Genomic DNA, 14839 nt, shown 5'->3' on the forward strand with positions numbered 1-14839 from the left:
CAAATGGTTAAATGGAGAGATTCAAGGCTAGATTGGTGGCTAAAGGGTACAACCAAACTCATGGACTTGATGATTTTGAGTGTTTCAGTCCTGTGGCAAAAAAATTCATTGTCAGATTGCTTATAACACTTACTGCAGCCAAGAATTGGTTTCTTCACCAACTGGATGTGAACAATGCTTACCTTTATGGGTACTTGGAAGAAGATATTTATCTCTCTCCACCTGAAGGTTATGACAAGTGTCCTCCACATATGGCTTGTAAACTTGTCAAATCTCTCTATGGCTTGAAACAAGCAGGGAGACAGTGGCATAAGGAAATCTCGTAGAAGTTAATGCAATTTGGTTTTCACAAATCATACCAGGATCATTGTTTGTTCACTAAAGTCGCAGATGGAGTTTCTACCTTCTTAGTCATATATGTGGATGATATTCTTATGGCTAGTGCAAATGAGGACCATATCACTACAATTAAGAAGTATTGGCATGAGTTATTCATAATTAAGGACATAGGCCCTGTGAAATATTTTCTGGGAGTGGAAGTTGCTAGATCAGATAAAGGCATCCTTCTATCTCAAACTAAATATATCAAAGATATATTGTCTGATGCAGGCATGAATAATGCACATACAGCTAGTAGTCCATTACCACATGGGGTCACACTAAAAGAACCAGGAGAGGTACTTGATGACCTAGAGTTGTATAGGAGGATAGTTGGGAGACTCCTATATTTAGGCTTTACCAGGCCTGCCTTAACATATTCTACTCAACAACTTAGTCAGTTTATGGAAAAACCTGCTAAGCATCATTTTCAGGCTGCTCTACATGTACTTAGATACTTGAAAGGAACAACACATTATGGTCTCTTTTATCCTGCACAGTCATCTACTAACCTGAATATCGATGCATACTGGTATGCTGATTGGGGGACTTCCAAAATAACAAGAAGGTCCATCACTGGTTACTATGTTTTCCTTAGTTAGTCTCTCATATCCTAGAAAACTAAGAAGCAGATAGTAGCTAGTCGTTCTTCTGCTGAAGCAGAATATAGAAGTATGGCTCAGACTAGTTGTGAAGTCAGATGGATCAGTTATTTACTTGATGAGTTTGGTATTACGTATACCAAACCTATCCCACTTTATTGTGACAATGCTTATGCTATAGCTATAGTAAAGAATCCAGTCTTCTATGATAAAATTAAATATGTGGAGATAGACTGCCATGTGGTTCGAGACTATGTTGCATCTGGTTTTCTATGTACTCCTCATGTGTATTCCCATAATCAGTTGGCTGATATCTTCACTAAGGTACTCAGTCAAAATGTTATAATGCCTTCCATGATTAAGATGGGTATGGTTACAATCGATTCAATATAAGGGAGATGTGATTCTACTAAGCTTCAGCTTGAGGGAGGCATGTTGAAGAAAGCTAATACAACAAGCTGAAGCGTCCAAAAGCTACAACCATCAACATCTTCAGTCAAACAAACTTCAGCTGAGTAATAGGTAGTTACTGAGCTTGGCAGGAATTCTGCAATTCTGTTAGATCTAGAAGCTGTAGAAAGCCAGCTGTCAAGGCTATGTAGCTACTTGTATAAATACCATCATATCAACTGTATTGTAATCATCACTTCAATCAATGAACTCAGTGTTTCTTCTTTCATCTTCATCATCGTGTTTTTATCATGAACCTTGAGAGTTATAAAAAACTAGCTTGATGATGTACTTCTCATCATCATCATCATTCTATTGTCAAATCACTTCTCTCCGAACACTTTGTCTTGTTGCACTTCTCACCAATTTCAAAATAATGTTCTTTTTCAGCTACATGTGTCAAACTGACACTTTCTCAACAATCACCTTTATGATGACCTGACTTGTTACAAATACCACATTTGGATTGAACTTTTTTTTTTGCTCCTGAACATGTAGAGCATTAATCAATTCAGACAAAGTAATTTGACTGATATCTCTAGAATCCTCTAAAGATGAAATTTTTGCCTCAAATATTTCGGTCAAACTTACGAGCACATTCTCTACAATCCGGCTATCGAGTATTGCTTCTCCCATCAATCTAATTTTGTTTATCACCATCATTAGCCTATCAGAAAATTCTTATAGAGTCTCATTTTTTTCCATCCTCAAAATCTCAAAATCCCTTTTGAGATTTAAAAGTTTATTCGTCTTATTGTTTCATTACCATGATAAAGGTCTTTTAGAGTATTCCAAGCTTGCTTGATTGTTTCACAACCCATGACTCTTGGGAAAATTGATTCAATAACATGAATTTGAGACAAAGTTCTTGGACCTTTGATTTATTGAGCTCTAATTTGATTGAGCATATGTTGTTTCCTAAACTCCGCCTGTGAGGGTCACTTGGTGGACTTTACAGCCGGTCCCAAGCCCGGACAAAGGAGAAGGGTTGCGGTAGGTTTGTGGCGGCCAACGTAAAACTTAGCCACATCTTATGACATGAACCATAATATAAATATCGTTGGGACGTTCCCTACTCAGCGACGCGCTGCACTTCCTAGACCCGGGTGTAGTGATAAATGTGCAAGGGTTGCTAGGTCGTCGCCCCGAAGCGGCGCGCCACCCCAGGAACCGGGGGTGGTGTCAAATATGCAAGGGTTACGGGTAAATAAGCTAGTCCACGGTAATGGTAGGGGTAGGGGTAAGGGTAGTAGGTTACGCTTTGGGACATGGAACATAGGTTCTTTGACAGGAAGATTAGCTGAAATTGTAGATGTTATGAAGAGGAGGAGAATAAATATAATGTGCTTACAAGAAACCAAGTGGGTTGGAGCCAAGGCTAGAGAGATAGCTCATTGGGGTGATAAGCGTTGGTACTCAGGAAAGGATAAAGGTAGAAATGGAGTAGGTATTCTTATTGATAGGGAGTATATTGATGATGTAGTAGCGGTATTTAGGAAGAGTGATAGAATTATGAGTGTTAAGCTAGTGATAGGGGATGAGGTTGTGAATGTCATTAGTGCATATGCACCACAAATAGGATTAGATGTGTCTATAAGACAAGTTTTTTGGGAGGACTTAGAGGAAGTGGTGCAACAGGTTCCTAGGGATGAAAAAATGGTACTGGGGGGTGATCTCAATGGACACGTGGGTTCTAGGCGAGATGGGTTTGATCGTGTTCATGGAGGGTATGGTTTTGGAGATAAGAATGAAGCAGGAAATGATATTTTGGAATTCGCATTAGCCTATGACTTGAGTATCATGAACACATGGTTTATGAAGAGAACGTCCCACTTAGTGACTTATCGAAGTGGCGGTAATGCGAGCCAAATTGACTTCTTCTTAGTAAGGAGTGCTTGGAGAAAGAGCTATATTGATTGTAAGGTGATCCCTGGTGAGAGTACGACAACCCAACATAGAGTAGTGGTGCTGGATTTTCGAAGTAGGAAATGTATAAGAAAACAAACACCACAAGTAGAGACTAAGATTAAGTGGTGGAAATTGCAAGGGGAGAATCAACAAAAATTTGTGGATGAGATGACCAAAAAAGATATTTGGACTTGCAATATGGATTTAGATATAGATTCGATATGGACTAAGATGGAGCATAGTATAAGGGAAGTAGCGAAGGAAGTTCTAGGGGAATCTAAAAGTAGCATGCCACCGGGTAAGGACACATCTTGGTGGACAGAAGAAGTACGACAAGCAGTAAAGAGTAAGCGAGAATCCTATAAAATATTGGGGAAATGTAGGAGCGACGAGAACTACGAAAAATACAAAGGGGATAAAAGGGAAGTAAAGAAGGTCATACGAGATGCTAGAGCAAAGGTGAATCAGGATCTGTATACAAGATTGGATACGAAAGAAGGGGAAAGAGACATATATAGAATTGCTCGGATGAGAGATAGGAAGACGCGAGATCTCGGAAAAGTTAAATGTGTGAAGGATGTGGACCAGAAAGTCCTAGTTGGAGATAAGGATATCAAGGAACGATGGAGGTCCTATTTTGATGATTTATTTAATGGAGATCGCCAACACGATGTTGGAGATATAAGTATCCATCACGATATGATAAATCATGAATGCCTGTGGAGAATTCAAAAGGGTGAAGTCAAAATGGCATTAAGTAAGATGAAGTTGAAGAAAGTAGTAGGACCTGATGGAATCCCTATTGAGATTTGGAGATGTTTGGGAGAAAGAGGAATCGAATGGTTGACGACGTTCTTCAACAAAATTTGGAGAAACAATAAGATGCCATCAGAATGGAGGAAAAGTATCTTAATCCCTTTGTATAAGAACAAAGGCGATGTCCAAGATTGTGCCAACTATCGGGGAATCAAATTAATGAGTCACACTATGAAACTTTGGGAGCGAGTGATCGAACAAAGGCTAATGAGGACGGTGAAGATCTCGGAAAACCAGTTTGGCTTTATGCTGGGAAGATCAACTATGGAAGCCATCCATCTAATGAGACAATTAATGGAGCACTATCGAAATAAGAAGAAAGACTTGCATATGGTTTTCATTGACTTGGAGAAAGCATATGATAAGGTACCAAGGGAAGTACTTTGGTGGGCCTTGATAAGGAAAGGCATTTCGCGGAAATATATTGATATCATAAAGGACATGTATGAGGGAGTATGCACGAGTGTACGTACTGGTGTTGGGAAGACTGAAGAGTTTCCTATTACGATTGGAGTGCATCAAGGTTCCGCACTAAGCCCATTTCTTTTTGCCATCGTTATGGATGAACTAACAAGTTCACTTCAAGATGGTATACCATGGTGCATGCTGTTTGCAGATGATATTGTGTTGGTTGATGAGACGAAAGAAAGAGTGGAGAGGAAGTTGGAACTATGGAGACAAACTCTAGAATCTAGAGGCTTTAAGTTGAGCCGAAGTAAGACAGAATATTTGGAGTGTAAGTTTAGCGGCCATAGGAGTAGGAAGGCAGGGACAATCACCCTAGATGGGAGAGTTGTTCAGGCCTCGGATTGCTTCCGGTATTTAGGATCTATTATCCAAACGGATGGAGAAGTAGATGGAGATGTTGCTCATAGGATTAAAGCTGGTTGGTCAAAGTGGAAGAGTGCTACGGGTTTCCTTTGTGACCCCGGTATGCCTAATAGATTGAAGGGAAAATTCTACCGGACGGTAATTAGACCAGCATTGTTGTATGGTACGGAGTGTTGGGCAGTGAAACACTGCCACATCCATAAGATGTCGGTGGCGGAGATGCGTATGTTGAGATGGATGTGTGGTCATACGAGAAAGGATCGGGTGCGTAATGAAATAATTAGGACAAAAGTAGGGGTCACATCTATTGAGAATAAAATGAGAGAAAATCGACTAAGGTGGTTTGGCCATGTGAGACGTAGAGCGCTTGATGCGCCGGTTAGGAGAACCGAAGAGTGGCAAATGGATGTAGTGGTGAGGGGTAGGGGAAGACCTAAGCAAACTTGGAGGAGGGTGATCGAGAGTGATATGAGTTTACTGGGAATTGAGGAAAATATGGTAGTGGATAGGACGGAGTGGAGGGAGCGAATTTGTGTCGCTGACACGACTTGATTTCACGGTTTTATATGATGGTTCATGTTAGCCGACCCCGAATCATTTCGGGACTAAGGCTCTGTTGTTGTTGTTTCCTAAAAGTTGCATTTCCTTCTCAGTTTCAATCCACTGCCACACGCGAATATCTAAGTGCGCTTTCATTTTGATTGTCCAAACTTGAATTTTTTTACTATTAAAGATTAGAGGTGAAAGAGTTGATGAATTGTTTGATGCCATATTTGCTATCTCTCACTATTATCCTCTCAATGTCATAAAAGCTCTAATAATAATTTTTTTGTTTTGGATCAAAACAATAATAATAAAAAAATGGTAGAGAAATGGTATTTATATTTTTTTGAATAAAAAATGGTATTTATATTAATCTAAAATCGCAATTTCTTAAGTAGTAGGCTTAATATATAGGCTTCTAGTCAAACTGAAAATATAATTTTTAGGCACCCAATCCACTATCCTAACGGAATAAATATGTCAAGAGCGTCACTTTTGTTTTCCATCAAATACACAAAAATAAAATCAAAGCAATCATCAATAAAAGTGATAACGTATCGTTTACCATTTTTGGTCAATGTTTCATCGACTTCACAAATGTCATAATGTCGAGTTCTCTAGTCACATATTTATGGGTATTTTGTGATCTTTGTTTGACTACAATAATCAGATTTATCAAATTCATTCAAACACATTATAGGAATTAAACCTAAGTTACTCATATTATTGATAATGTATTTCTTTACATAATAAAAACAAGCATGCCAAATATTAAAGTTACAAAGCATGTAAATAGAAAAATTCTCTTTATTAATTTCAACATTCAATTTAAACATACATAAGTGGAATATCCTTTTAATATACAAACATTCCATTCTTAGTCTTATTAAACAAATTAGCACCTATAATCCGAGTGAACTCTGCCTTATTGAGAAGATAGCCTGAAACCATATTCATTCTCATCTCTAGAGTTTACATTACATCCGTCAAAGTCACTATTTTCTAGATGTGAAGTTCCAAGAAACATATGATGAATTTTCTGGCATGTTTAAAAGGCGGAAAACTTAATTAAAACACAGAAATATCCGATTTCCACAGATCATACAACTAGAATAAAGTTAACGAATTAATCACCTTACACCCAGGAGTGAGAGATGTTTTCTTTGATTTCTATCTTTAAACCGAGATTAAGAGGTAAGATTCGAGCTCCCTCTACAATCGTCGGAATAAATTCCCGTGCCCGAGTCAACCCTTGGCCAAATACACTGTAGGGGCTGAAATTTTTGCTCTTTTAATCTCAGTGTACTTATTTGTCAAATTAGTATATGGGAGACTTGTATTTTTTAAATTTACTTAACCTTAGGTTTAGTCCAACTAAACCTTATGTATACTTCTTTTAGAATTAATTAACTTTTTAATTAAACAAAAACGAATCCAAACCTAATTTGATGGCGAACACACATGTAGATTTAAATTTAAGGGGAGAGTAACTCTCCCTAAAACCCTACTTTAACTAAACTCTTATTGTCAAAAAAAAAAAAAAAACTAAACTCTAATTTAATTAAATTTATATTAGCCAATGAAGGTTGGTTCCAGTGGTAAGGCGTTGAACCTCTGCTTAACAGGTTTGAGGTTCTATTGAAGATCGGTTAATTGAGTCTTAACTTCATTAATTAGAATATTTGAAGTTTCTTTGATCTGGAAATCATCAACATACTCTAGGACATCTATCTTTGTGACCTTAGTGATGGTTATGCATAGATTTATGAGAGCCTAAACCAAGCAATTTAAACAGAAAGCTTTGTTTCACTGGTGACAGCATGTTTGAGGCCATGCAAGCTTTTAGAGAGCTTGCAAACTTGACCTTTTCATATATTTTTATTTCTAATCATCAAAATAACTTGGTGCAATACAGATCCAAAATGTGAAAAACGCTTAAGCTGGAAGGTTATGTGTATAATTTGTCTTAGTAGTTTTGATAAATTCAGCTAAATTTTATAAATATTGAACTTGTATAATCCCATAGTATAGTGATATGATGATGAATAATCATAGGCGAATACAAATTGTTCAAGTTTGGTATGAATTGTAACTAAAAATTGTAGCTTTACGATCAATCAGAATGATGGGAATGGTTTAAGCCTAGGCACTGGAACACAGACCAAGGGTTTAGCCCTAGGTAGAGTAAGTCCAATTCCCTCTTCCATGTCAACACTACCATTAACCTTCCAATCAAAGCATTGAATCATAGAAGCAAGCCCTGTTTGTATCATCAGTAATGCTAATGAAGTTCCAGGGCATCCCCTTCTTCCACTTCCAAAGGGCAATAGATGGAAATATTGTCCCCTTACATCCATCTGACTCTTTCCATTTCCTTCTGCGATTATAAACCTTTCTGGGCAGAATTCAAGTGGCTTTTCCCAGTAATTTGGATCCCTACCAAGTGACCACACATTCACGTATAGTCTGGTTCTTGCTGGAATTTCGTACCCATTGATTGTACAATCTTCAGTTGATTCTCGCACAATTAAGGGTCCTGTTGGGTGAAGCCTCAGTGTTTCCTTTACGACTGATTGGAGGTAAGGAAGGTTTGCGATATCTGATTCTTGTACTATTCTTTCTTTCCCTATTATTGAATCGATTTCTTCTCTTGCTTTGTTCATGATGTTTGGGTGATTGATTAATTCTGATAGTGCCCATTCTGTAGTAATGGCGGATGTGTCTGTCCCTGCTGCAAATATATCCTGTTTGTATGATGAAAGACAAATTAGTATTATTTCTACTTATGCTTAAGGATTTTAGTTAATGATCTTCAGCAGTATGTGCTAAGAAGGTTCAAATTTGCCCTAACTTTTTTTTCTTTTTGCCCCAGTCCAAGCCAAAACTTTATGGCCTGGGTAAGGGCAAACTTTCTTTTAAGCCAGCCTATATGGGCTGAGTTTATAGTTTGCACTCTAAGCAGTCAAAGGCATACTAGGTGAACCCAAAATTGCTCTATGTTGAAAATGGTGAGGACAAGATTTTACTATTTCTTACACTAAGGCATATTTGCAATCCCCAAAAAATGTTAGTGGCAAGTTTGAATCTTATCCCTATTAAATAATAGTAAATACTAACAAACTTTGTCTGTAATGTTGAGACTTTACCAGGATGAAGGATTTGATGTTTTCTTTGGTTAATTTCATTTCAGACTTCTCATCTTCTGCAATATCAAGCAAAATGTCTAGTACATCTTTCACTGAATCTCCTTCACCACTTTCCTTGTTTATCTTCCTTGCATCTTCATGTTCTGCTATTATTCTCTCCATCATTGCATCAAACTTATCACGAATTTTCTTTAACCTTCCTCTAAACCCTTGCAAATCTATGTTCTTGCAAAACCAAATAAAATCTGACAAATTAAACTCCCCTGTAATCCCAGCTGTCTCTTGCACCAGCTTCCTTACCTCATCTGCTTCATCTTCCTTATCCGAACACCTTTGGCTCATTGTCATTCTAGATATTACATTATTGGTTACCCTTATTAACTGCCCTCCAACATCAACACGCTCGGCTCCATCTGCTTTCTTCAACATAAGCTGCAAAAATCTCCTCATCTCTTCGTGCCTGACCGGGAGGAGCTGGTCTAATATTCGACCTCCGAGAATTTCAGTCATGCAAAGTTTCTTCATGAACTTCCAGTAAGGTCCATAAGGTGCAAAGGAGAAATCATTTGAGCCATATGTAAGGTAATCGAGAGCAGCTGAATTTGGACGATCCAAAAAAGAAGTTTCATGTGTTTTTAGGAATTCTTTTGCCATTTCAGGTGAAGAAGCAACAACACAAGGAACTGAACCAAGGAATAAGTGAATTAAGGGTCCATAGCGGAGTGAAAGCTTGTGAAAAGCTTGGTGAGGTATTGGTGCAATGAGATGGAGGTGTCCAATGATTGGTAAGGCTAATGGACTTGGTGGGAGATTAGGTTTTGCTTGAAATTTGTTTAGTATTGCTCTGATCACAATAACAGAGACTAGCCATATGAGAAAAAGAACCACTAGTTCCTGGAAATTAGCCATTCTTGAACCTTTGTATATTAGTATAGAGTATAAGGTGGTTTATATATAGAGCTGTTTATACAATTGTTAGAAGTTGTGTTTGGTGCTGGGTGAAAAGGATGGAGACGAATTCCAAAGACGGCAAACAAGTGTACTGAATGATTGATTATAAAGAAAATTTAATTGATTCTTGAAAACTCATTCTTGACAACTTATGGCATTTGTTTTTGTGATCTTCTCTTACAGACATTTCAGTATAATCAAAATAGAAGCTTCATATGATATTTGACGAAGCAATTATATACATATTCTGGTTGTTGATTAGTTCCATTATACATAAAATAGTGCATGCTTTTTTTATATTTTGATTGCTGAATTCCTCAAAACATATCATTCATTTCCACCTATGAATGGGATAACTTGACTTGCATTTGTGGGTCATAGTGTTGAAAGATATTTGTGAATGTCCCACTTGATACAAGGACAGCTTCATCATTTTCTTCTTATTGTGTTGTTTTGTGTTAAAACATTATCATAGACCATGTCAATATTTTAACCATTAGCATATTTGTGGTCTCTGCAAGTGGGCGGTTAGATCAAAGCTGAATGCGACTGCTTCACTTAATTTAAGGTTAAATCACATTCAGAAGGTTGCAGCCTTGCAGGCCCTGCTTCAGCACAGGTAATGTTTTTCTATTCTTTTGTCCGAATCTATATATATATTTCTTTTCAATTGATGCCATTCTTGTTTTGGCTATATCTAGTTATCTTATATATCAGAATCAAATCATTAGCTATATTTTCATAATTCATTTGTTATGATTTAACATAAATCATTATGTGTTAAATATTAAGCTTGTTTTTATGGGTCTTATTTGTCAATTCCATCCTCAAACATGATTTGAAATATATTCATTTTTGAAAAGTGATTTCAAATTCCAATATTACTTGTTCTACCAAGATGAAAGTTCATTTGGAAAGAGAGAATTGAAATTTGCTAGCCATCCTCTATGTTAAAACTTACAGTAGCAACTTGACATATAATGAGCATAGATTAAGCTAAAAAGTAGTGCCATCTTCATGAAACTGTGTTCAGATTGACAAAAGTGGACTGCGCCTAGCCACAGGGAAACAGACAAGGGGGTGAGCCCTGGGAAGGGTAAGCCCCGGTCCCTCTTCCATGTCAACGATACCATTCTCCCCGTCACCTACCTTCCACTCGAAACACTGGACCAAAGCAGCTAGAGTTGTAGGAACCAATCTTAATGCAAATGAAGCACCAGGGCAACTTCTTCTTCCCATCCCGAATGGCAAGAGATGAAAGTGCTGCCCCCTAACATCAAGCATAGTACTCTTCCCATTCCCAACCCACTCTTCAGAAGTAAACCTCTCTGGCCTAAACTCAAGTGGGTTTTCCCAGTGGTTTGGATCCCTGCCGAGTGACCAGATGTTAACAAACAGTCTAGTCTTCGCTGGAATTGTGTAGCCACCAATTGTACAATCTTCAGATGCTTCTCTCACGATTAACGGACCTGTAGGATGAAGCCTGAGTATTTCCTTTACTATAGCTTGCATGTACGGAAGATTCACTACATCCGACTCCTGTACTAATCTCGCCTTTCCTACGACAGTATCAATCTCGATTCTGGCTTTCTCCATCACATCTGGGTGGTTTATAAGCTCTGCTAGCCCCCATTCTACTGTGATGGAAGATGTATCTGTTCCAGCACCAAATATGTTCTGTCAAATTGAAAAACCATGTTACTTTTTTATTATATATTTCTACTATTTTAGTTACAATTCATATACAAATCCCCTAAAAAATGCAGAATCAGTAATTTAGCAGACTCGGTGTGGCTATTGATGGTTCAGATGTTTGGGGGTAAATAAAATATACAGCATAAATGCACAATTGATGAAGTATGAACTCCCCATAGATGTCTTGAATGTTTGATCAGATGCTAGGTTGCAGGTAAAATACATTTTTTTGAAAGAAATCTCTATTGCCCTAAAGAAGAAGATTGCCTCTAGACTTGTAAAATCATATTTGTGACAGCAGTGTCACGTGCGGAGATTTGGCCGTAGGCAAATCTCAGCCCGTGGCTTGGGCCAAGGCGTTGGCATTGACGTAGCAAAGGCATCGGGGAAGGTTTGCGGCGGAATTGTGGAAGACCAAGCCCTCGGCGAGGAATTGCAGCAGCGGCAGGAAGAATGGGCCCGTGGACTATGTCCACGCCAATTCTCCCAAATGGGGCAACTTTCCCAGGATAATTCAAAGGCTATAGGCACAATATATTCTATAAGGGACCACAAATGGGAACCTCTAGACATACCTTTGGATAAGTAGTGGTGTGTGGACCATGTGTGTGTCCATCGGTAGAGTGACCCGAGTTGGTATAAGAAACACTATAGGGGGATAGGGTCTCAGGCGTCGGATCTCCGCCAACCCCTGGGCCAGTTGTCGGGACTGGTTTAAGTGATCCACCTAGTGGACTAGGAGAGTCGGGCATCCGGCCTTCGGGAAGGGAGGCGGATGTCTCCGTTCGGGTGGAATCGCGGCGGACACTTTGGGTGGGCCCATAGTGCGAGTTATCTATATATCGAGGTTTAACCACGATAAACCCCTCCGGGACGGATTACGGATATATGAATTGACGGGATGCCTACGGTTAAAAGGGAATAGACTCCTTCGGATGGTGTTGGCTGGCCGAGACTCGGGGAAATCTCGGCGCCACACGGGGCATTGGCTAGGCCTTCGGATTGGCCCCGTGACACATAGCATGGCTTTTGATGTATTTCTCGGTTGATTTTTATATGCATATCAGATAACTGACTCACCATAATGAATGCTTTGACGTTTTCTCTGGTTAATCTCCTCTCTGCATTCTCATCTTCATATATATCAAGTAAAATATCAAGCAAATCCTTGTCTGCATCACTCATTTCCTTGTTGATTTTCCTAGCATCTTCATGCTCCTTAATGATCTTTTCCATCATATCATCATACCTGTCTCGAGCATCCTTCAACCTTTTCTCAAAACCCTGCAAATCCAAGTGCTTGCAGAACCAAATTGTATCTGACAAATTAAACTTTGCACCTAACTCATTCAGCTCTTTCACCAGCATTCTCACCTCATCCGCTCTATCTTTATCATCAGAACACCTTGTTCTAAGCATCATTCTCGATATTATGTTATTTGTCAATCTCATAAGCTCTCCTCCAACATTAACTTCTGCTTTTGTCTCAGCTTTACTCAGTACTACCTTCAAAAACCGCATTGTCTCTTCCTGCCGAATTGGGAGGAACTTATCTAATGTTCGACTGCCTAGCAACTCAGTCATGCAAAGTTTCTTCATGAACTTCCAATGTGGCCCATAAGGTATGGTAGCAAAGTCAGCCGAACCATAGGTAAGATAATCAAGATTGGCTACTTTGGGCCGGTTCATGAAATTGGATTCGTTATGCTTCAGAATTTCTTCTGCAATTTCTGGAGTGGAAGCAAGAAGACAAGGTTTTGAGCCAATGAAGAAGTAAACTAGAGGTCCGTAACGGTTTGAGAGCTTGTGAAAGGCTTGGGGAAGGACTGGACCTAGTAGGTGCATATGTCCTATGATTGGAAGAGCTCTCGGGCTCGGTGGAAGGCCATCTTTTGGAGCTTTGGCATAGATGATTAGAAGCAGAAGGATGGAAGCTATGAAGATAAGGAAGGGTAAAGAATAATCATTGATTTCAGGCATAGTTGAATTTGTCAAACATTATAGCTCTTTAAAGAAGCTTATATAAGAGAGAAGAAGACGATATTTTAGCATATATCGTATTTCTTCCAATTATTGATGTGAATTAGTGATCAACAGATAGTTTATACTTTTCTTTTTTCCCATTGTTATACATGTTATTCTCTAACTGATAACATTAGAACAAAATGATCTCTTAGATTAATATAAGGACCATTTAGATTATTAATGTATACTCTTAGTTTCTCAATTTGTGCTTTAATTAATCCTTCGCTGACACCACCATGTACTGTACTCCAATTTATTTAATTTTTTTGTGCATTACTATATTCTTTTCCTTCAGGATCAATGAAAATCATAATTTGGTTTTATATTATTTTGATATATACACCTACAATTAATCAGATGATTGTTTAATCTACAAATTAATCTGATGATTGAGATGACCAAATCTGGACCACTCTTCTTTGTTTTATGGTCATGGGATATATGTTTTTTTGATTCCTTTCTGATTTGTTGAAAGTCCTACTTTTATAGGAATATATATATATATACCGGAGGGATCAAGGAAAACAGCTCCTTATCTCATCTGAAAACAAATTATTTATATGAGAACACTCATTGATGATGTTATTGTAAATATTTTCACGGTGGTAAGAATATCTCCAAGCAAATTTTCTTTTTTGTCTTCCCCTATTCTCTATTTTTCTATCCTCAATCCCTATTTTTTCTCCAACCCATTTATATAATTTCTTCCCTATAGAGTATATTCCATACTTTATTCAGTTTCAATTACTTTTTATCTATAATTTATCACACTATTATTTTAATAATTTCTCATTAATTTGGGGAAGCATGGATTCTTTCCAGCCGTAGGGACGGATTGATTTCTTCCCTATAATTAGGGAAGACAATGGGGAGGGCTGGACAGTCAACTCTCCCAAATTCATCATTTCCAACCCTCCATATAAGGTTGAAGATGTTCTAAGGACCTTTCCGATCCACCTGACGGATTAAGGAGAGATTTTATAAAAGTTGAAATGCATAAATTTTAATTAAGTTAGGAAACTAATATATCACTTTAAGAAAATTCAGTCGCTAATTAATATATTTAATTGGTTATTTTAAATAAATATAAAAAGTTAGTTAATAGAACATTTTTTAAGTTGAGAGGCATAATGTATTTATGGGTGTTGCTATTTACCGTCCTCAAATTGTTAATTACTGTCCGTATGGCCATTGGCGGAAATTGTGACAGTCTAGGGTAAAAAAAATTGCGAAAAATGTACATCGTCCAATTTTTCCAACTCGTAATCATCCATTTCCAGAGTTCTCGGGTTATAACTTATCAATTATTTTCAGAATTTCAGTCTTGATTGGAAGAATGAAACCTTTCAATAACGTATATTTTTACGAAAAATGTATCTTGTCCAATTTTTTTGACTCGTAATCATCCATTTCTGGGGTTTTCGGGTTGTAACTTATCAATTATTTTTGGAATTATCGGAAGGAAGAAAAGATAAGATTTCAGTTTTTGAAAAA

At 37.9% G+C, this 14839-nt stretch overlaps 2 protein-coding genes and 1 long non-coding RNA gene across 3 annotated transcripts; 1 reads left to right on the forward strand and 2 right to left on the reverse strand.

Annotated features, from left to right (window-relative positions):
- Nucleotides 1-7608: 7608 nt before the first annotated feature.
- On the reverse strand, nucleotides 7609-10042 carry LOC136208986 (cytochrome P450 93A3-like). The gene is made up of 2 exons (XM_066000313.1): nucleotides 8675-10042; nucleotides 7609-8272 (listed from the first exon to the last, which is right to left on the reverse strand). Exons 1-2 carry the CDS (start codon nucleotides 9581-9583, stop codon nucleotides 7646-7648), a joined length of 1536 nt encoding a protein of 511 aa, XP_065856385.1. The 5' UTR covers nucleotides 9584-10042; the 3' UTR covers nucleotides 7609-7645.
- LOC136208988 (uncharacterized) lies at nucleotides 7977-12945 on the forward strand. Its single transcript, XR_010677340.1, has 3 exons — nucleotides 7977-8107; nucleotides 10147-10244; nucleotides 12811-12945. It is a non-coding gene; the product is annotated as an uncharacterized lncRNA (long non-coding RNA).
- Nucleotides 10556-13300, reverse strand: LOC136208985 (cytochrome P450 93A2-like). The gene is made up of 2 exons (XM_066000312.1): nucleotides 12401-13300; nucleotides 10556-11302 (listed from the first exon to the last, which is right to left on the reverse strand). The coding sequence occupies exons 1-2, from the start codon at nucleotides 13298-13300 to the stop codon at nucleotides 10655-10657; spliced, it is 1548 nt and encodes a 515-aa protein (XP_065856384.1). The 3' UTR covers nucleotides 10556-10654.
- Nucleotides 13301-14839: the final 1539 nt, after the last annotated feature.

The sequence above is a fragment of the Euphorbia lathyris genome, chromosome 10 (assembly GCF_963576675.1).
Source record: "Euphorbia lathyris chromosome 10, ddEupLath1.1, whole genome shotgun sequence".
In the NCBI taxonomy this organism is placed as follows: domain Eukaryota; kingdom Viridiplantae; phylum Streptophyta; class Magnoliopsida; order Malpighiales; family Euphorbiaceae; genus Euphorbia; species Euphorbia lathyris.

Coding starts and splice junctions, on each gene's coding strand:
- LOC136208986 (XM_066000313.1), bottom strand. CDS start 9,583: ATGGCTAATTTCCAGGAACTAGTGGTTCTTTTTCTCATATGGCTAGTC. Junction 8,273..8,674: donor ACATCAAATCCTTCATCCTG/GTAAAGTCTCAA, acceptor TCATACAAACAG/GATATATTTGCAGCAGGGAC.
- LOC136208985 (XM_066000312.1), bottom strand. CDS start 13,300: ATGCCTGAAATCAATGATTATTCTTTACCCTTCCTTATCTTCATAGCT. Junction 11,303..12,400: donor ACGTCAAAGCATTCATTATG/GTGAGTCAGTTA, acceptor TCAATTTGACAG/AACATATTTGGTGCTGGAAC.